The 23,499-nt window shown below is 41.3% G+C and overlaps 1 protein-coding gene across 1 annotated transcript in view; it reads left to right on the top strand.

The window, feature by feature from the left end:
- Window positions 1-8,952, top strand: part of hs2st1b (heparan sulfate 2-O-sulfotransferase 1b) — a 68,659-nt gene extending 59,707 nt beyond the window's left edge. The window contains exon 7 of the mRNA XM_084307284.1: window positions 6,327-8,952. Coding sequence (XP_084163410.1) covers window positions 6,327-6,553 — 227 coding nt within the window. The 3' untranslated portion in view covers window positions 6,554-8,952. The remainder of the gene's footprint in view (window positions 1-6,326) is intronic.
- The last annotated feature ends 14,547 nt before the right edge of the window (window positions 8,953-23,499 follow it).

Genomic DNA, 23,499 nt, shown 5'->3' with positions numbered 1-23,499 from the left:
CGCGATTCCGTCCGCAATTCCGTGAACGCGGATTTCATATGGCTCTAGGTTACTGTTCCATGCCATCGTTGTTGAGGCCTACCTCGCCTGAGTATTTAAACCCCGCCTGCACGGCTCTGATCGTTCCAGAAAAGAAACTACACCATTCCCAGTGGAGTGCAATACCAGCTGGAAGGTGTAGGCAGCCCTTTTGCGAGCTCAGACCCATTCCCAACGATAATATCAGGCTGGATGGATGAAAATGAATGGATATCGCTAATAAAAGAAATAACGATTAAAACCTGACTATACTCGTGATTGGCGCTCAAGCGATGGCGAGTTAACCCGACTATCATCGTGACTGGCGCTGAATGAGTTAAAGAAGACGTGTCCGGCCCATGGGGACATTAACGTGTGTTGTCAGGCCTTACAAATAAATTTGATTTGATTTGGTGATTCCAATATAGTTCCAAGATCCACTACCCAAAGCAAAGGTAGAGGTAGTGCACACACAAATCTTCAGGACAAAAGTTAATCTAAATCTAAATTACACTCATTTATTTTGGCCATGTTGACAACAAATATTCAGAAAACTAACTTTTAGTTGACATGGCCAAAATCAAACAATTGATGTTTGTCAATTCTGTCCTGAAGATCGGTGTGAAATGTGAATACCGTAATTCCTCGAATAGTGACCCAGGCTTGTATTTGTTTCAACTGTAGCGGGTACCAGGCTTTTATTGAAAGGAGGCATGTATAAGAGAGAGGCCTATATTTCTAATTTTCAAACGGATCATAATGAATAAATCAACATTTTGTGTCAGTTTGAACCCACTAAAATGTACTGGGTTAATTTATTGAAACCAAGTACTGTATGAAATAGTAAACAGTGCAATTACAGGTGGTCACTGGTCATTTCAATGTTTTTAAAGTGACATCAAGTAACTTTACCTGAGTAAAATAGTGCAATCACAATACTGGTATAAACAATTCTGAGGTAGGCTTACTCTCTTGGTAAACATTAACACCATACCATTTATATGGTATTTACTGCACAGCCAGCATATAACAACAATAACAAAATATATTGCCTATGGTACAGTAAATACCATAAAAACATCAACACAGTGCAACAGTGTCAATTTAACTTGAAATATAACTTCAACTGAGGTAGACTACCACAATACTGTGGTCCATCCTATTTATTGCCCATTCAAATACCTGTATATAGGCCTATATACAGTTAGGCTAATAACAGTCAAGTTCAGCTGCAAATAATAAAATTAAAATAAAAGATATGGTACAGTATTAACTATAACATCATCAATGCAGCTTACACAGTGTAGAAACTTCTCTAGCCAACCTTTACTGGCCACAAACGCCTTGCCTCCATCACTCACTGTTGGGTAGATTTCCATTGCTTTTCTTTGTATCATTTTGCGCGACACACGGTTGTGTTTGTCGCGCAATGCATAAATCCACTCGGAAAGTAGTGTCTCCATCTCATATATATATATATATATATATATATATATATATATATATTTTTTTTAACAAAGTTTGCTTTTATTGCTGGTTGATTCTCCTCAGCTTCTCTCTGGTACTATAAGATACATATAACTAAAACCATTTGTTTATATTTAGATCAGGACATTTAAAAATAACTAAATTATCTAATCTAAATCAAACCCCTCTTAAAAACAAAAACCTGTTAACCTAGCCATCTATAAAACATCATGCTAAAACTGTGAAACAAACTCTCTTAAAGAAAGAAATACATAGCAAACATGACTCAGTTATGCAATAGTGCTGCTGCTTTTGATTTGGTTAAAACAACTACAACAATTTTCGAGAGAGAGAGAGGGAGGGAGAGAGAGGGAGGGAGAGAGAGGGAGAGAGAGAGAGGGAGAGAATTTATTAACGTTACATTTTCAACAAGATTGCTGCTACTTAAACACTTCATGGAAACGGGGTAACGTTATGTCGATTTCATACGTGTAGTTAGTATGAACTTGACTTACGTTACTCCGTTTCCATGAAGTAATTATAAAGGTGGCCAGCTAGCTAGCATAAGCTAACGTTAGCTAATAGCTGTATCGTTGGCACTGCTCTGTAACAACGCTTGCAAATGGGCATTGTGGCATCTTTAGCTTTTCCCGAAACGGGGTAACGTTATGTCGAGTTCATACGTGTACTAGTGTAGTTAGTATGAACTCGACTTAACGTTACTCCGTTTCCATGAAGTAATTCTAAAGGTGGCCAGCTAGCTAGCATAAGCTAACATTAGCTAATAGCTGTATCGTTGGCACTGCTCTGTAACAACGCTTTAGCTTTTCCTTCGTCGTTTACTTCAAACCCGAAGTACTTCCAAACAGCACTTCTGCTGTTTTCTTTATCCACAAGCACAAGTTGCGGAGGCTCTGCACTGGCCATATTCGGAGCTAAAATCTTTTGTTTACAAACTGAAGACAGGTCTGCGAGGGGGAGGCCTGCAGCGGAGGAGGAGGAGGGGCAAGCGTGCTCTGCAACAGCGTGCGTCTGTCTGTCAACAACTTGCGGTAGAACACTGCGAGCAAGCCAGCTGGTATCGATACTGCAGAAAGTATCGATATTTCGGGAAATGAGTATCGAAATTGTTTTAAATATTCAGTATCGATATGTATCGATATTTTTGACAACACTAATATATATATATATATGTATTAGGGGTGTAACGGTACGCGGATACGTACTGTACCGCCTCAATGTGGTCCTCCGGTACAGTATGCGCTGTGCACCGAACGATTGCAACGGTATGGAACCTTTTTTTGCTGAACTTAAAATCCCCCCGGCCCTAATATAACGTGCACAACTAACCGGATGTTGTTTGTTCATCCCACGCAGCTACACTGAACGAGAGCTGTAATTCAGCATAGCATATTAGCCTTAGTATGGCGAGTCAATACTAACTGACCAGCCAGAGCTAGAAGATGCTCCCACAACATTCAAGTCTCCCGTTTGGGATCATTTCGGATTCCCAGTTAACCACCGTAATGGACAAAGACAGGTGGATCGCACTAAAGCTACGTGCCAGCTAGCCCCTTTCGTGACTGATGCACACTTGTGATGCAAGCCTTGCATCACAGTCACGAAAGGGGCTACGTTGCCGGCATTGTTCAACTTTATTGCAAACTTTATCACGCATTTGAAACGGCATCACCCTAATGTGAATATCACAGGTACACCGAAGAAGCAAACCCAGCTCCCCGTGGCATTCAAGCAGCATCTCGCTATTAATTCAGACCGGGCCAAAGCAATAACAAACGCCATATGTGTTTTTATAGCAGCAGATCTGCGACCATACTCCGTTGTCGAGAACACAGGGTTTAAGCACATGTTAAAAGTAATAGAGCCCCGCTACCTAGTTCCCTCTCGTCCGTAGCATCCCAGCTCTGTATAAACTAGCCCCTTTCGTGACTGTAGCAAGCCCTGCCCCTGTATTCAAGCAGGGCTTGCTCATGAAAGGGGCTCTGTATAAACAAGCACACGCTACAGTTGTCCAAGGCATCTGCTATATAATAATCTTCAGATTTACATTAACTCTTTAAATGCCATGCCTGGTTTTCCATTTTACCGCTTGAATGCCACCATCCGCGCCAATGTTAACGTTAATATCGCCTAATCTATGTTTTAAATTATGGCTATGTGTCTAATCTGCCCATCGCATTATCAAAGACTATGTTCCAGACAGTGCTGTGAAGGCAGATTGTTTTTTTATCGCGTCGTTGCCGTTTCAGAGCAGTTAGAAAAGCCCCCGTTTTGATATAAAAAACAACTCATTCTGGAGCATTCTATGAAAATCGTCTTTTAGTGGAATATTCCACAACGTTGATATTCGTCGGCCTTTTTATGAATCGGTTTCAAATAAACGCTAGATGATCAATATTATACGTGCACGGACGCACATTACGGCCGCGCGCGGACAATCGCCTTGTTGATTTCCTCTCGGACTTTTACAGTGAAAACGAAAGAAGAGATTTCACAAAACAGCTTATAACTTCATCAAAATTACTCTGATTATCCTACCACTGATAACATAGAGTCCTTACCTGACATCAGATGGTATCCAACTGGTATATTCCAATTCCTGATCACCATTCGAAAAAATCGATACGTGTATGGATCCAACGCGACACAGTGGTTCTCCATGATCCGCGGAGATCTGAGGCTCCAGAATGAACTCTAGTAACCCCGGCTGGATCAGTGAACTGGAAAATGTGGAGTACCGGATTTTTTTCCCCATTCATTTTCATTGAGTCCATTCCAAAATCACTTATGTCATCTGGGAGACGACAGGGGGCGCTTTTTTCCACAGTGATCACCGGCGCAGCTCGGCAATACTCGGGTAGGCTCGGGTGATGCAATAATTTTTCAGATCGCAAAAAAAAAAAAATAAAAAAAATTCCGAGAAATCTCGTGAGTGGCTAGCAACCACCTATAAAAAAACACGAGAAATCTCGTGAGTGGCACTGAAAGAGTTAAGTGGTATTAGTAGGTTACAGCAGTAAGCATTAGTTTGCTCAGTAAATTATGGCCAATTCGTTTTATATTGTTTAACACTTTGATCGCCATGGGTTAAATTCATAATTTACCATCCCTAGCCAGCTCTATTTGTCTATGGAGAAGTTCCCCTTCTTTGCAGGGCTATAACTTTTTAAATTCTATTGCTAAATTGCCATTATTATGGCCCATTCAATGTCCTATATGTATTGTTCAGGGTGTAGCAACGTTAAACTTTTTCATTCACATATTCATACTAAAATATGGTCTAAAGTATAAGTATGTTTTTATCGTTTTCTGCAGCTTTCTTCAGAACGTGATTTATAGCCCTAAATGCATTATATTGATGATCAAATACAGTTTGATAGCAATCGGCGCGAGATAAAAAATGTCAACTGGATGTGGTTCTAGAAGTTACTACGTGTCATCTGATGATGACCGGATGGGCGGGGGGCCGTTTATAATTCCGTGTATAATTCCGTGGGCAGCGTTAGATGATTCATCCAGAGTGGGTCATATGTTCATCATAGCAGTTTATATGGAACACGTTAGAATATAACGCTGAATCTTACCGTGGCTTCCTCGCGCCGCTGGCAGATGAGCGTGGAACAGAATTTTTTCTATTATGGGATGGAGAAATGCCCGATCCATTTCCAGGTTGTATAATAGTATATACGTCCAAATCATGTTGTTTTTTCGAGTTATTTGCACCGATCGATGTTCACTGTGTCAAGACGGAGTCTCTCTAACGATAGCGAGTGCCCGGACCACATATGGATGAGCACTTCCGGTTCAAAGGGTCATTTCCGGTTGGCGATCTGCCGATCGGCCACCAGATGGCGCTCTTGAACCGCTAGAGAGTTGAGTGGAGCTTTGCAGTGTGTCTCAGGGCTCCGGAGGGGAAATATGATTTCGATCACAGATTTTTGAAATATTGACATCAAAGACGAGTTACGGCGTCTTCGGCAGAATGAGCATGGCTAGGAATGACGTCTTAACTCGTCATCGGCGATCATAGTGTTAATACAGTTAAATAGATAAATGAAAAGCTATTTTCGTTTTACTGTACCGAAAATAATACCGAACCGTGACTTCAAAACCGAGGTACGTACCGAACCGTGGATTTTGTGTACCGTTACAGTATATATATATATATATTGTGATAAGGGACGGGTTATGCCTGTCATCGAGCCATGATTTCAGGCCCGCCGTTTTAATTGCCTGACACAATTCATTACTACATAGTTCAGTCTTTTCACAGGTTTTCAGCAACTATTTTCTATTTTCACATGTGTAATGTGTTTAGAAACAATTTAAACTACTTCTATTCAGCTCTCTAAGAAGAGAAGTCAATGAAAATCTTTGGAAAAGCTGAACCACTAAGCTACTGCACCTCATGTGACACTGTGAATAATGTGAATATTCCTCAGCTAGTCAGATAGTAAATTATATTGACCATATTGATCAAATTGTTTACACTGCCTGTGTTGTCTTTTACTACCTGTATACTGTGTTGTTTTACTACCTGTACCCCTCCCCCCCTCCCCCCCATGCTGCTATGATGCCTGAATTTCCCCAAGGGGATCAATAAAGGAATATCTTATCTTATCTTATCTTATCTTAATTCAGACCCGGCAGTTTTTGCCTTCATATCATACCATACACAGAGTTCTATGCATTACTAATGTAGTTAATTGGCAGTAACCCATCATGGCCTCTCCCCTGCCACAGTGCAGTGGCCCTGCTATAGCCTGTAGAGTAGACGAAGGGACTCATTAGCCTGTTGTGTGTTTTTCTTTTTCTACCAGGGAAGAAGTCACACCTGCGGAAAACCACAGAGAAGAAGCCCCCCACCAGGGAGTCCACCGCCAAGCTGCAGCAGTCGGACATCTGGAAAATGGAAAACGAGTTTTATGAGTTTGCACTGGAACAGTTTCAGTTTGTTCGCGCCCATGCTGTCAGGGAGAAGGATGGAGAACTTTACCTCCTGCCCCAGGGCTTCTTCTATGAAAAGATCTACCCCAAAGGCAACTGACTAAAGCGTGGACACGGACACGTGGCCTAAGCTATACAGGGACCTTGCGAGGGGCTGGACTTGGAGTCGTATACACTGGTGATGAAGAGAGGAGCGCTGGAGGAGCTGTGTTCTAGTGACTGGTTTACTGGTGAAGAAGAGAGGAGCTGTGTTCTAGTGACTGGTTTACTGGTGAAGAAGAGAGGAGGAGCTGTGTTCTAGTGACTGGTTTACTGGTGAAGAAGAGAGGAGCTGTGTTCTAGTGACTGGTTTACTGGTGAAGAAGAGAGGAGCTGTGTTCTAGTGACTGGTTTACTGGTGAAGAAGAGAGGAGCTGTGTTCTAGTGACTGGTTTTCAGGAATGCTTTGCTGGGTTCATTGCCATTTCAAGAGACAAGTTTTGCTTGGTTCTCCAACCCCATTCTGGTTCAGTGAAGACCTGATGAATTCAGGAAAATGGTTAAGATTGCACTGTGGCCTTTTTGAATTCAGTACTAAATAGAGGTGTATTATAGATATGGCATGGAAATGGACTTTTAAATCTATACATTAAAGGGATAGTTCAGAATCCCGTGGTCGGGAGTTCTGACCGGGTTCTGTGCGAACCAAAAGCAAGCGGTTTAATCCACACCACAACATGTGGGCAAAAGGGTTACCTGTTTCTAATGCAACATCATCGTCCTCCAGCACTTTGGATTCTGCTATCACGTATAAGGCTGAGACCACTTATCGATTTATCGATAACTGCATAAAATCGATAAAAGAAAAACTTTTTTCTTAAAAAAAAAATAAAATAAAAATAACGTTAGTTTGTGTGTGTGTGTGTGTCGTGGGCCAACTAGAGCATTGCACAAACTACAGTGAGTGCACGTGATACACACACACACAAACTAACGTTAAATACTTTAAGAAAAAAGTATTTGAAACGTTTTTACATGCAAAATAATAATAAAGAAAAAACAATTTATAGAAAACATTTTCCCGATTTATCGATTCTTCAAAATGGCATATCGTCTCAGCCTTAATCATCTGGCACTGTTTTGTGACAGTGTATCTCCACGCACTGGAGCTGTTTCACTGGTATCACCTGGCACTGTTTTGTGAAGGTGTATCTCCATGCACTGGAGCTGTTTCACTGGTAATCACAGCTGTTTCTGGAGGGCCGTGGTTTTGTTTTGGAGGTGGATAAGCTCCTGCATGATGGTGTGATGAAGGGTTTCGCTCAGACTCTGTAAGTGAGCTGATAGCTTTGCTTCGACGACACTACTGGCAAGTATTCCTTACAACTCTCAAAAATCCCAACTATCCCTTTAACATACATCCCAATTGGGATTTCAAAAGAAAATATCTAAAGAATTCTGGTGTTTTTTTTGCTGGCGCAGCTGCCAAGGAAACGTTCCCGTTCCCATTAAGGACAGACTTCCACTGTAAGGCTTAGTAAGAGGGGATTTCCTACCGAGACCCGAGCTGAATAGTTTGATACAACTTGGATACTTGAGAAGAGAACGAAAATGGTCCTGAATTACAAGTGATCTGTTCAGCTTTGAGGCTGTTTAAAAGGTCTGGCAAAACGGTAAATTAAGCAAATTAATTAAATTGCATTCAAATTCATTTTTGCCCATGTTTGTTCCTTGTAAGTGTGAATGAGCAACTACAATTGGAACTGTGATGGTTGAGAATTCAGTTTTAATTTGTTGTTGTTTTTAGATTCTGTACATTTTAGATGCACGGATAATTGTTTACACCTTGAAGAAATGCTAGGGGGAAATGTTTGGGAGGGGGAAATGAACATTGAAGCTGCATTTGTTGTACATATTGTATTTACATGCAGTACATAATATTAAGTATTTGGACCAAATGGTAGTAAAGAAAATATACTTTACCATTGCATCCTTCGGTGCGTGACTTGTAAGATAATAAAACTAAAGTGTCATTTTGTATTCCAGTGAAAAAAAGGGTTTTACATTTTTAAGTATCTGTTACATGCTATCATTATTTTAACATAAATATAAATGTTCATCCTCTAGAATATTTTGTAATAACGTAAACACATCGTTTTTCCCTCCCATTTTTTACTGTTTTGAGCCTGTGAAACAAACTCAAAACGGCATTCTGTCACAATGGTCTTGGATCAGAAATGTATGAATGGCGCAGATACAGGGTTTTACCAAAAATGACACATTTGAACAGTTTTGTCTTAGTGCTGTATTTGGTCACAGGGTGACGTCCAGGTAGCAAAAACCATAGGGACAAAATCTGACTTTCTAGTGCCTTCATCACCATTTAAAGATAAAACGGTAGCTATGTTTCTTTTATATTGGATTTCAAGTGATCCTGCTGTCATGTTAATGTCGCCGATTTCTTTCACCATGTGTAAATCTGTTCATCTGTTTTCTTTTTAATGTTTTCATACTAATCATCTAAACAGCCTAAAAATAAATACTTACGTAACTGCAAATGTATTGGTTCATTTTTCCTTTATATTTTGCCAACAGTTTTTGATTGCATTGAATAGTGCCTACAGACCTGAGTGGCCTGATTTAAAGGCATGATTTTTGGCAACATTTTAGATTTCTTATTATATCTTGACTCGAATCGATGAAAAAAAAAAAAAAACTTTTGACACTGAAGTGAAAAAAATCAGTTGTTCCAGTAAGGGACGTCCAATCAAACAAACGACCAAGTCAAATGATTGGAACGAGCGAGCTGTCTATCAAACCCTCTAGTGCCACAAGCTTGTTATGCGTATACCAGTAGTGTGTGTACACAAAGGCTTGCTGCTAACACATAGCTGCCTGCTAGCTACCTAGCGGGGTGTGGCTTTGGAGGCATCCTGATTGGGAAGGGCGTTGTCGAATTTGGATTTTAGGATTTCAAAATATTTCAAAATTGTCTGCCCAAAATCGACGGCTGCCTACTGATCCTTTTAATATAAAATGAATGAAAATCTGTCTCAATAATCTAACAAACTAAAAACATCCAAAGAGAAGAAATACAGACAACCATCAAGGCCAATTCACCAGTAGAACCGTCGGGGCGTGGGCTAGGGGGTGGCTACTTGGGCTCAAGCCCCGAATGTATTTTAAAAAATTAATAAAAAATTTAATTTTTAATTTTTTGGGACAATTAATCATTGTTACATGAAAATATGTTTGCACCAGATTTAGCAGTAACTAATTTCCATCTGTAGTCTATCCAGCTGCTAACTGTATTTGAGTGAGTTAAGTCTTGGTAAGCTTTAAATCACAATCAACAAGTTGACAAAAACATAATTCTTCCACCTTAGAAACATAGCTAAAGTACGGCCATTTATAAATCAAAAGGACGCTAAAAACCAGATCCATGCCTTTATCTCAAGCCGACTCGACTACTGTAATGCACTCTGTAATATGCATACTGTAATATGATGAATTGAAAATGGGGGACCCTGATGTAAACAAGACAAAAGTCTTTCTCTGGTCTGCATCCCCTTAACAATTGTATGTATTGAGCTGTACTGTACCCATTCTGCAATCTGTTAATACACTTTTCAATCAATCAATCAAACTCCTTACCGGCCTCCGGTTTATTAACTATTTTATTGCACTGCACTATTTTACTTTGTATCAGTGATAATCAAACCGTAAACAAAGACTCATATTAACACTTTCAGCGCCAGATGGCGCTGTTTACTGTTACTGTTGAAAGGCCAACGCTGGCCTTTCAACATGGGGATACGTGGCTGTGTTTGCAGGTGTAGCCGGTGTGATCTTACTGCTCTGCGTTGTGTTTTAGTCGATTCGACCCCTGTTAAGGGATCGCCCTGAGTGGGAGTTGAACCCCGATCTCCCGCGTCGCAGGCGGCATCACAGACCACTATACCAAGAAGTGAATTCACTTCTTGCTTCCGGGTCTGGATGCCTCGGGAGTGAGTTTACTTGCAGTACCGCTTACCATCCACAGCCACTGAACTACTTGTACCATCGTGACTGTGGATATACTGCGGTACCTTCGTTACACTCACCCCCCTAAATTCACTCCACCCAGGGCATCCGGGTCTAGCGGCACCACATGTAGCCGGTGTAATCTTACTGCTCTGCGTTGTGTTTTAGTCGATTCGACCCCTGTTAAGGGATTGCCCTGAGTGGGAGTTGAACCCCGATCTCCCGCGTCGCGGGCGGCATCACAGACCACTATACCAAGAAGTGAATTCACTTCTTGCTTCCGGGTCTGGATGCCTCTGGGGAGTGAGTTTACTTGCAGTACCGCTTACCATCCACAGCCACTGAACTACTTGTACCATCGTGACTGTGGATATACTGCAGTACCTCCGTTACACAGGCCTAAAGCTATATTATAGCTATGGATCTAATAATATAGTCTATTGTCATTGAGTTTCTTCCGGTCAAGATGCAAAAAACAGATCATTTTCCATCCATACATTTCCGTTTTATACCGTCGTGAATATGAGTGTAGTTTCAGGGTGGTCTGGTGTAATTACCAAAATGACAGACGCCAAGCCACATCGTTTCAAATGGAGTGCAATAGCGGCCACAAGGTGTTAAGCGGCGGTATTGGACTTTTGAGATCTCAGACCCATCCCCAGTGATAACACAGGCTGCCGGCATGTCTTTATGAATGGAAATATCGAATAAAAAAAAAAACGATGAAAACCCGACTATACTCTGGTTTTCGGGGGTCCTGGCGCTCAACGTTCGGCGAGTTAACCCTAGATCTTAGATCCTAATAGTAATATGAAAAACGATGTGATTTAATGTTCTATGTCTTACTTTGACTTTGTCTATTTTACTGCTATCTATTTTATGCTTTATGTCTGCACTTTATGCATTGCTCTTGATCTGCCAATGTTGTGCTCATTTTATGCCTGTCTTTTTGTACTGCTGTGAAGCACTTTGAGCTGCAATTCTTGTATGAAAGGTGCTATACAAACACAGTGTATTATTATTATTATTATTATTATTATTATTATTATAAATTATTATAGTTTGCTTCATTAATTAAAGGGTGTGAATTTAAGTGTTCTCTAGTGCCTTTTGTCCGCTTTAAGGTGGTGGTATAAGTTAAAGGTTGTGGTGTCGAAGTAAAAAAATCTGTGCCCGCTAACGCGGGCACCTATCTGGGCTAAGCCCCGGATCTCCTACAATCCTAAATCCGCCCCTGGGCGACAGTATAAATACTTTATTCACACCTATGTACCAGGTCCCCGTTCCCCGTACCTGGATAACTGAGTTAGCCGGATAACTTTCGGTCAAGCCTGACTTAAGCCGGACCTTCCCATTCCCCGAAGCTGGATTGTCTAAATCACCATGACAACAGATCAAAAAGTTTGAGCCTGGTCGAGAGCAGGGTTAAGTTCAAGTTAGCCGGATGAACCATGGCCACGCCCCCGCAAAGAAGTGACAGCTCGTTTCCTGAAATGATTCTCACAGTCTAGGATCTGCATTATACCATTCTGAATTACGTTTCTGTGCTTCGTTTTTCCTAGAGGGGGCTTTTGAAATGTATAATAATAGAACTAAATGCTGATAATAAATCATATTGAGCCTATAGATTTACTTTGTCCTAAATAAAATAATGCACGTCATATACGGCGCTCGGAGTCGCGATACACGCTGCATGTGGTTATTTTAATAACGGCTCATTGCAAATGTGAATCCCGCGGGGATATTTTTAATGAATGAAACCTATCGGCCGTTTGGCTCTGATTAGTTTCATATATTAATCTCCGCTGTAGATTTGCTTAACGGAGCGCCGGATTGTGTTTCATTCAAGCATAAAATTGAAGTGTCTATGCGGGGATTGTGGTTTTTGTGTGATATTGTAACTGGGATTAAAATGTCTGATGAGATGCGCTGTTTGACGGATTTGAGAAATTGAATGAGCCGTTGACGTCACATTAATGCATTTGAGAATAAAGAGATACAACTTCATTTTTTGGTAAGAAGAATATTCTAAACACGGGTCTCTCGTCCATTAATGCATAAACAATGAGTATATCACGTCTGGCACAGTGGCGCAGCGGCTAGTGCTGAATCCTGGCAACCGGGCGACCGGTGTTCGAAACCCCGTGTTTCCAATATAATTTTTTTGGAATATAATATTAATGATTATACGCAAAAGTAGCCTAGTTTTAAGTTAAAATATTATAAATATACATGCATTGAGGATGTCCTTCTTTATATAGCTCTCAACGTGCACCAAATTGAATTATTCCTACATTGCAAAAAGAAGGAAAGGACTAGGAGAAGTGGGATTCGAACCCGGGCCGCCTGTGTGAAAGTCAAAAGCAGAAGCCATTACACCACAGTGTAGATAAGTAAAAGATCCACCATACATCAATCAATGGGTAAGAGAGCCGTATCCTTATTCTGCATAACAGTTTAACTAATTATTTTCGCTAGCAAGATCTCATTTGATTATCCATTCCATAAACCTACTGCCAGCAGGCAAGTTTAAAGAAATATAATCTGATTGATTGGGGTAATGAGGGACTTAAAATTAGCCTATAGATAACGCATTTAACTTGTCGGCGAGGCGATTGAGCCGTACTGCAACCTGTTAATAAAGTTTTAAATCAATTAATCAATCAATGCCGTTAGAAAATCAGGATCTCTGCTATCGATACGTGATGGCTTTTCAACTGAAGCGGCCGCGCGCACTTATCCTGGGTCTCAAGTCTGGTTTGAGTTAACGAGACTGAATCCACCTTCGAGGAACAGGAAAATCCCGGCTTCAAACATCGGGTTAACTGAATCTGGATAATGGGACTCTTGATCGACTTAGTTGAACCAGGTACGGGGAATAGGGCCCTGTCAGTCAGTTACAGATAAACAACACTGATTTATTTTGCACATAATCTCATAACTGTTTTCCACGCGCATAGGTGTAGCACGCGCGGCCCACCCCTCTTGAAATTGCAATGTATTTCCAATGGACACATTTCTAAATCGTCTTGTTTAAAACAAATAAAGCATGAACATTGGCATGGTGTACCTTTCTGTGTGTATTCATCCACAATCTATGCTCAACATGAAAAAATTCACAATCGTAAAGGTAGCAAAATAACAACGTTTATGTTTTCGTTCACTGAGGAACTACACTTCACTCTGGCGCTGTCTATTATATACCACTTTGGCGACCACAGTCTTGCTGCGATTTATGCCTCAGAGGACAGAGGTTTGTTTACAAACCGATGTACTTTCTAAGAGCTATATATATAATTTATAGTATTGCTATCTGTCCATTCTCATTGTCACTTGAGTGCATAAACCGTGCCTTCATAATGGCTTAAAGAAAATAAAAATCCATCGGTTGGTTGTCATTTTATAGCGTCGTGAATATAAGGTTTATCGCGCTTTTCGTCTCGTCTTTTTTCCAGGAAGCTAGATAATAGGCTAAACGTTGGCGCCGTTATATCAAACGCCATTTCTGCTGTATATATACGAATGAAATAAAACAAACTGCGTAGCATCAGGACTATTACAGAGCATCTATGGATGAAATGGGGGCGGCGGGGAACGCCGATTAGTATTATTGATTAGCAATGCAGTGTGCGTTCAGGTAGCCAATGTCAGTGATCAACCACGTTTTAAAACAATGTCCAATCCAGCTGTAATTTGGGGGAATAGTATCCTACCGTCAGGCCATGTGATCGCCGGCAGCATTTCTTCATTAGTCATCGGATTCTGGTAGATCGATATGTCCATTGGCTAATCATAAATCCCATTATTCCAGGCTGAAATATGCGTTCGGTAACGGGATCAAAGATGGAGGGTCTTCGTTTGGAATCGAGGCTCATATGATCCGCCCACAGACTGTAAAAGATTTTTTTTTTTACAATCTCCCTCAATGATACTGCAGTGGAGCGATGGCGCCCCTATGCGGATCTGGCCGATATTGCATGTTTCGAAAATCAAATATGTGGGTAGGTCATGCATCTCGATCGCGGACGTTAATAGCGTTATAAATATCGAATAAAACAATAACAACTTGCCACGGCTATATATGTGGCTCTGGTCCACAACACATGGCACCGAAACACGTATATTATACGTGGACGGTCCTTAAAGTGTTATGGCGATAGCGCTGAACGACAGGCGTTCTACTGGTAAGTGTAGTTATTTTTTAACAACAAATTAAACAAACTTATAACGAGGGGTGTAAAAAGTACCCAGAAATTATACTTAAGTGAAAGTATGGGTACCGTCTCAAAATCTTACTCAAGTAAAAGTCAGAGTATCTGGCTAAAAACACACTTGAGTAAAAGTCAAAAAAATATAATTATTGTAAGGGATAAACCAGGGGTCTCAAACTCATTCCATCGTGGGCCAAGTTTTCATTTTAACTAGGTGAGTTAGTTGAAAAGGTGAGCCAATTAGTGAAATCATCAGCTGGTGTTTAGGCAAGGCTGGAATGAAACCAAGCATACAGTACACTCACTCAAGCACCAATCGGCATGGGTATGGGCGGGTTAATTTTCCATTGATGGGGATTTGATTGGCTGTTTTTAAATAAAGTGCGACCGCAGGATTAATAAGTTAATAACGCTAACGTTAGTTCGGCCAGAGAAACAAATATACTAATTAAAATGGTTGGACCTGCGAAAGTTGTACTTTGTAGGTCTGCATTTTAAATGTAAGGAGTAAAAAGTATATATTTTTTCTCTGAAATGTAATTGAGTAAAAGTACAAGTATAGAAACCTAATAATACTTGAGTAAAGTACAAATCTCCCAAAACAGTAAGTATTGTAACGAAGTACAATTACTCAAGTACTTTACACCCCTGCTTATAACTAACTTTATTTCAACCAAAAATGCTTAAACAATAATATTAGTGATAGAAGGGAACATTTTAAGCTTGCCAATGTTCATGAGGCAGAATTATTACAATAGCCGCTGGTCATTCTACGAAAGCTTGCCATTTTCACTTTTTAATGTTTGATTTGAAAAGTATTGTTTTAAAAGTTTTGGATACTTTTTTTTAATTAAGTCGATTCTTATCTCTCAGAAAAATTTACCGTGCCATCTCAGGCTATTATATTTTGAATTTGTTTCACATTTAAACAACATGCATATTTGTTTTTTGTCAGCCCTGTTACTACATATCAATTACTGTTTGAAAAGGTTATAAATACATATTTAGAATAATTATGATATCATATGAAAGATAAAAGCCCCTTGTTACAATAGTGTGTTTGTAGAGTTAGAATATTGACAAGTTAACTTTTTTACCATGAATAAATATGCCCATTCACAATGGACCCTTTCACAGCATCTTTGATTTAAGAAAAAGTTATGAAAACAAAATAATAATATCCCAATTTCTTTAAGGGAGCCACTGGTTTCTATTACTTAACATATAAAATTAGTTTGTTTTACATTTAATTTTTTTAAATTACATCAGAATATTGTACAAGTAAGAGGGCTGACACCTCAGTAACAGGATTGACACAGTTACCAAAATGGTTATACTGCTTGTTTAAGTTACAATTGTGGGTGTAATGGAGTTATTTAAGAAAATGTTATGGAGATAGTTATGACACAGTCATAAGCCTTTAATTCAACATGTATATCAGAGTACTTTGTTGACAGATATGAGGTTTTAGTGTAGAAGATGATGAAAATAATTATTATGATACTGCAGATGTAGTAAAATTCAATCAATTGTTTTATTCAAAAACAAAACAAAAAACAATCAGGAATAGGAGGGGGGGGGGGGAAACGCCATCTCAGGTACCCTATCAACATGTGAACCTGAAATTCAACCTTGGCAACAAACAGCAGTGGAACAATGTTTCAAACATCTAACATCTTTTCAAACATCTAAACCCCCCTCCCTAGAATTGCAGAACAAAATCACCTAATGCACCATTTTGCCTACCCAACAAGTTTTGACCAGATGTCTTTCCGGATCTCTACATGTCGGGCTGTCACATTGACAGGAGAAGGAATCAACCTTAAAATGTCGTCAAACATGTACCAGATACAGTCCTCGCGGGATGGCCAGAAATATCTATTCTGGCCAATATGGTGCATGCACTTCACTTGGTCATATCCTTCACCTGTTGCCACAATGATTCCAGGGTACAGCTCCTGGTCATATGTAAGGACACACCATTGACCGATAATCCCATCACTACTCCAATAGATCTCCTGGGGTCCTTGAAGATCTTCAGTCAGCTGTTCTGCTGACTTCTGTGCTTGTGTGGTTGTCTGAGGTATGACTGGGGTGCTTGTGGTTGGCTGAGGTATGGCTGGGGTGCTTGTGGTTTGGCTGAGGTATGGCTGGGGTGCTTGTGGTTGGCTGAGGTATGGCTGGGGTGCTTGTGGTTGGCTGAGGTATGGCTGGGGTGCTTGTGGTTGGCTGAGGTATGGCTGGGGTGCTTGTGGTTGGCTGAGGTATGGCTGGGGTGCTTGTGGTTGGCTGAGGTATGGCTGGGGTATTTGTGGTTAGCTGAGGTATGGCTGGGGTGTTTGTGGTTGGCTGAGGTATGGCTGGGGTGCTTGAGGCTTGGGTTGCCTTTATCATTTGGGGGCCCATTATCAGTGGAGCAAAGATGAAGTGGTTAGTGTTGAAACATGTACAGGACAGGTTATTCAATGTGGCACACAGACAGCTGACATCCCTGATGATCAAGTGACCTTTCCTGTTGGTGACCACTTGGTGTATTTGCATTGTCCCAGGGACTAATGGGATATTTGCTGGCATGTTACGATAAGCATCCACAATGTTCTCAGTTTCCACATAAAAGAGCTTCACTGTCGTGCCAGTTGTAAGTAGTGCTCTGTAAAGTGTGGTGGCATCAGGAATGTCACGCCCTGTACTCACAAGTTGATCTGCCAGTTTTTTTAATACTCCCCCAACACCATCAGGCGCTCCCTTTCCGTGGCTTGCTTAAAGAAAATTCCATGTGCCACTCTCAAAGCCCCTCTTACTCAATTCAGTACTGAACAGGAAGAAATTACCCTTCTGCCTGTATTGAGTACAAGGACCGTCGCTGAAGAAGTGGAACACAGACACAGGTGGATGATTGGCTTGTACGTAGTCCAGTACTGGCTCAAGGTGTTGCCAGATCGCAGGGGGACCTTTTTGCTTGGATTCTGAGATGGTGCAGAAGCAGAGAGGGCGGGCATCTTCACCAACATACAACACACGTGTGCATTGATGCCTGTTGGTGCGAGGCACCGAAATGCACAGCCTGGATCTCAGCACTGTACTTACATAAGTAGTTTTCTGAGAAATCCACATGTATAATGCATTCGTGTGAGGACAGACTTCTCTTTAGCTCTCTGGAGAATGAGAACTGCTGCTTGATGTTGAACACAGGTTTCTTAAACCTGTGCAGCAGAAAAGTGAAATGCTCAATGAGCTCCTCTACAGAGCTTTCAATTTGTTTTTTAGCTGTCACTTTGAATGACACAGCCTTCTTTTCTTGTGGCATGGTCTTCTCCTCCATTACCCACTGTATGCAACACGCATGTTGGTGTCAGGAACAGTAGCCAGTGGGAAGCTTTTCAGTTTGCATGTGGGACACTCTCCATACATGCACTCTTTACTGTTTGTGCTGCAAGAGACCTCTTCAATAAGCTGCTCAAGGTTGGAATTGGTAAGCAAACTTAGTTGCCACAAAGAAAGAAGGTTCTCATGGATTTTACACATGCACGTATCTCTGTCCTGAATGGTGGGATGTACCACCCAGAAGGGTCGAAGTCTGCAAAAGAGACTGTAGGACAAAGCTCTGTGTGGATTTTGAGATAGGAACTTCCTGTGAAGATTTAGCAGTGAATCAACAAGAAATCTCTTTTGTTTTTTTACTTTCTGCCGTGTTATGGTCTGCTTTCTTCCAGTCGTGACTCGACTGACATCATCACGGTCATAGAAAGCTTTGACATTTGATTTGAACTGTGTTGGGATGCGTATCTTTGCTTTACGAGTGAAAGAAAGTGAATTTTTTTCCAAAGTCTTCCACCTTCTTCTTGGAAGACCACTGGCACTATTTCCATATTTCTGCATGCGGTACCTTTTTACAATCTTCCCGGATAACATTTTGGAGATAATCTGCTTTTCTCGTTCATCTTTCGAATCTAAATATTCTCTTTTTATGTCCCTCAACAGTGCAGTGTGAAATCTGAGGGTTCTTCATGCTTGTAACCGTGCAGATGGGGTGCTCAAGTCATGGTTGACTTTGGAAGATGGGGATGCTGCTTTTTTCTTCAAACGAAAGTACCTTTTTTTGTACTTATCTTTCTTTTGTTTTTCTATTTCCAGGCTACTCCTAAATTTTTCCAGCTCTTGGTGGAGCCTCTTTCTCTCCTTCTTTGACCTTAAACGCCCCTGAGCATGTTGCCTGCAGCACAATAAAGCATAGATTAGTCAAATAGTTGTACTGACAATCAAATACTCACCAATGCATGTAACTTACTCAAATGCTCCCCCTACACATACACACACTCACACTCACTCATACACACTCTCTCTCTCTCTCTCTTGTTCCTCTAACCTTGAGGGCCCTGGATCTGACCTGGGATCTGACCCTGAATTTGGCCCTGGGTCTGGGTCTGGACTTAGAGGTGGCGTCATGCACTGATCTATGGTTGCTGCAACTGCTGGTTTGGCTGCTCTGCATCTCAGTTGTTGCGCTCTCCATTTGCGCCGCTTGGCTCTCCTTTCTCTGTCACTTAGTTGACTGATAGACAGCTTTTTCCCTGTCTCCTTATCCTTTCTCCATTTCACCCTCTCTTTCTCTAAATATCTTTGTTGCTTTTCGGGATCAGCATCTCTACGTTGCCTGTATAGGCGCTGTTTTTCCGCTGCAGATAGTCATCCTAACAAAATCATATAAAATACAAATACAAAAGTCACTTTAACATTGGCTGTAACCTCTTACTATTGGTAAGGGAAGTATATTTTCATGTACACACAAAAGCAAATTTCGTCAGCCCTGTTACCATTCACTCAACCATGTTACCCATTGAAAGGTAACAGGGCTGACGAAAAAGGCAACTCGCAGCCATTACTAGTCATATGCTAACGGTCTTGACACCACATGGTGTGCATTCATGAGAGGAAATAATGATGTTAAATATGTATTTTCACAATTTCAAACAAATACCTTTTTAACATGCGCATTTATGGTAACAGTTCTGACACAACAAGCTCGTCCCCCTCTGTTGGACATAACATAACTCGAAGAAAATGCATGAAAAGAGGACCACACTTACTTGTATTTTCTCCACCATCTTTAGAAAAGGAAGATGATGTCAGTTCCTGGGCTATTGTTACGATTAGAACGTTTAGATGGCATGGTGGTGTGTAGAACCCAATTGCAGCATAGACACGAGGAGAGGATAGACAGGAGGCGGAATGTGTTGGCTGCTCTTTCACAATAGCGTGCACTTTATTGTGACACACGGAGCATTATAAGAAAAGAAACACTTTGAAATAAGGAAAAGAAAAGAGAGACCGTAGTCTCAAAAACGAGATAAGCAAAACACAACGAGTACTCGTGACAGAGAAACAGCAAACAAAAGTAATGACCCAGCAAAGAATGCTGGGCAGACAACACTTAAATACACAGACCAATAAGAGACATGAGGGTGGTTAGTAAATTAGACACAGCTGGGGTAATGACTAAACAGAAAACATAACAGGGTTAATACACTGAAACATGACAAGACCACACAGCACATAGATACAAACACAAGGGAGACAAAACCAGACTAGACAATGCGGCACAGCACAGACAACAGATGAACAAACAACAGATTGGTGATGACAGACAAGAAATGAATAAATACAAGACAACAAAGATGTAAATCAAATCAAATCAAATTTATTTATAAGGCCCAACAACACACGTTAATGTCCCCATGGGCCGTACAGGTCTTCTTTAAACAAGTCAAGAAGAAAACATAACAATAAGGCAAGAACAGAACAAGGACACCATAAGGTCCAACACATTTAAAATAAATGCAAATAAATGAAAGAATGCAAGCACTCCCAGACATACCCCACGCGAAGGTAAGGAAAAACTCACTAAAACCTAACAATAGGTAAAAATGCTTCACAAGCAGTGTGGAGGAGAGAAACCTTAGAAGGGCCATTCAAGGGGGGATCTCCCTTCTTAGATGTCGGTGATAGTAGTGTTGCAGACGGACAGTTGGTAAGCATGCACTCAAGTGTGTAGTGAAACACAGATGAGTGCATGCAATAGCAACTGAACATTTTGAAAGATTAAAGATAGAGCTGATAGCGATAGCAACTGAACATTTTGAAAGATTGAAGATAGAGCTGATAGCGAATCTATTTGAGGCACAGAGGCGGCGCAGAGAGGGTCGCGTCCTCCCCGTCTTAATCACGGGACACACTGAACTATGCCACCTGGTGGTTAAAATACCACTCAGCCCCCTGGTACACCAGCGAGCTGCGTAGTATGAAGACTGCTGGGCGTGTCCTTGAGCGGCGACTCAAGGTCTCAGGACTCACTGTACATAAATTGGCCTACCGTGAACACCAGAAGGCCTACTCAAAATCCCTCAGTCTGGCACGGTCCCAGTACTACTCTTCCATCATAAATGACAGTCCTGGAAACTCCAAGCAACTATTCTCCACCATCAACCACCTCCTCAAACCCCAAATATCACCTCACTCTGATTCTTCTGAGGAACAGTGTAGCAACTTTGCCACCTTCTTCAGGACCAAAGTTGACACCATCCGCTCCCTCCTCTCTAGCCCCTCTGCCCCTCCAGTCCAAACAGTTGAACCACAGCCGGCGACTACTCAACCTCTCTGCTGCTTTTCAATCATCACACAGCGAGAGGTTGAGGAAATCGTCAGGAAAATGAAACCTTCCACTTGTATCCTGGACCCCTTTCCCTCAGCCCTGGTGAAATCCAATATTGTCACTATGAGCCCTCTCATCACCAAGGTCATAAACCTCTCTCTCCAGGCTGGCCATGTCCCCTCTGCCCTTAAAACTGCAGTCATAAAGCCACTAATTAAAAAACCCTCCCTAGACCCGGAAATCTTGGCTAACTACAGACCTATATCCAACCTCCCATTCCTATCTAAGGTGCTGGAGAAGGTAGTTGCCGCTCAGCTTCAGCACCACCTAAACTCGAACTAACTTCTCGAGAAGTTCCAGTCAGGTTTCCGCTCTGGCCACAGCACAGAAACTGCCCTGGTCAGGGTCACCAATGACCTACTGATGACGGCTGATGCTGGCTCTCCTTCCCTCCTCATCCTCCTTGACCTCACAGCAGCCTTCAACACCGTCGATCATGACATCCTCCTTCACCGGCTCCAGTCCACCATCAGACTTTCAGACTCTGTCCTTGAGTGGTTCAGATCCTACCTCACCGGAAGAACGGAGTATGTCTCCTTGGGAGAGGCAGGGTCTGACACCCATCATGTCACCTGTGGTGTCCCACAAGGATCAGTCCTCGGCCCCACCCTATTCACCCTCTACATGCTCCCCCTTGGCTCTGTCATCAGCCGGCATGGAATATCATTCCACTGCTACGCTGATGACACCCAACTATACCTAAAAATAAACCCCACCCCATCCACAGTTCTGCCATCTTCCACGCTGACCACATGCCTGGAGGAGACCAAGGCATGGATGAAGCACAACTTTTTACAGCTAAACAGTTCAAAAACTGAAGCCATTATCATTGGCACCCCACACCAGGTTCGTTCATCCACCATCACCACCATCACCTTTTCCGGCCAAAACATCACCCTGTCACCAACAATAACCAACCTAGGGGTAAAAATGGACCCTCACCTGACCTTTGAGGCACACATAAATCAACTATACAAAAATTCTTTCTACCACCTTAGAAACATCGCCAAACTACGCCCCTCACTCACGCTGTCAGATGCCGAAAAGCTCATCCACGCCTTTGTTTCCTCCAGGCTGGATTACTGCAACGCACTCCTCATCGGGATTCCTAGCAAGAACATCCAAAGGCTACAATGTATCCAAAACAGCGCTGCTAGGATCCTGATGAGAGGGACAGGTCATTTTTCCTTTTTTTGCAAGATGCTTCGCACAAAAGTGTTTAAAATTCTTTAAAAGCAAAATACATTTTATTTGTTTTTATGTTACATGACACATCAGGAATCTAAATTATGAAATGTTTTATTGTTCATTCTTTTTGTATTCAAATTGACAGAGGAGTTTTGTTCGAGGGACACAAAATGGCAAACTTTCGTATAATATAATGACCGCGCGGGAAACTAAAGTGACATCAGACTAACACCTCCCTATTGAGTTTGAATATGACCATCAGAGGACACTGAATCATTGTGTTGTGTTAATTACAGCTCAATAAAACTATGTAGATGAAAAAATATCAATCCTTATCTCTATTCTTTCTATCTACACCATTTCATTGAGCTGTGATTAACAGAGCACAAGGATACAGTGTCCTCTGATGACATCACCGGTGGTGGTCATAGTCAAACTCATTAACTCTCAATAACTGTCAAACTAAATGAATGTGTGCAAAACCGTTAAAGAGCCTTTGGATATTTGTGAGATTATGTGCAAAATAAATCAGCATAGGTGTCAATAAAGGACGTCTTGGTTGTCCCATATATTTATACTCGCCATACTGACGTTATATTTTCCACTGGCAAATTGGCCTTGCTGGTTTTGTCTATTTCTTCTATTTGGATGTTTTTAGTTAAAGTGTAGTGTAAAAAGGGCCCACATGTGGGTCGTTGCATGTTTTAAGATTAAATCAGGAGCAGGGTAGGTCTGTGGGCCATATTTTGCCTTGTATTTTGTTTTGGCCCTCGATGGGTTCCAGACAAATGCAGTATTCTGTTCAGTCCATTTATAGGTATTTTAATTATTGAGTTAAGAAATAGATTTAAGTAATTAACCAGTGTGTTACTGAAAAATAGTAACTCAGTTACTTTACTAGTTACTTCATTTCAAAAGTAACTCCGTTACTTTACT

Source organism: Notolepis coatsorum (genome assembly GCF_963971535.1).
Source record: "Notolepis coatsorum genome assembly, chromosome: 2".
Lineage (NCBI taxonomy): Eukaryota > Metazoa > Chordata > Actinopteri > Aulopiformes > Paralepididae > Notolepis > Notolepis coatsorum.
The sequence above is the reverse complement of the archived record's forward strand: the minus strand, read 5'-3'. Positions and strand labels throughout refer to the sequence as shown.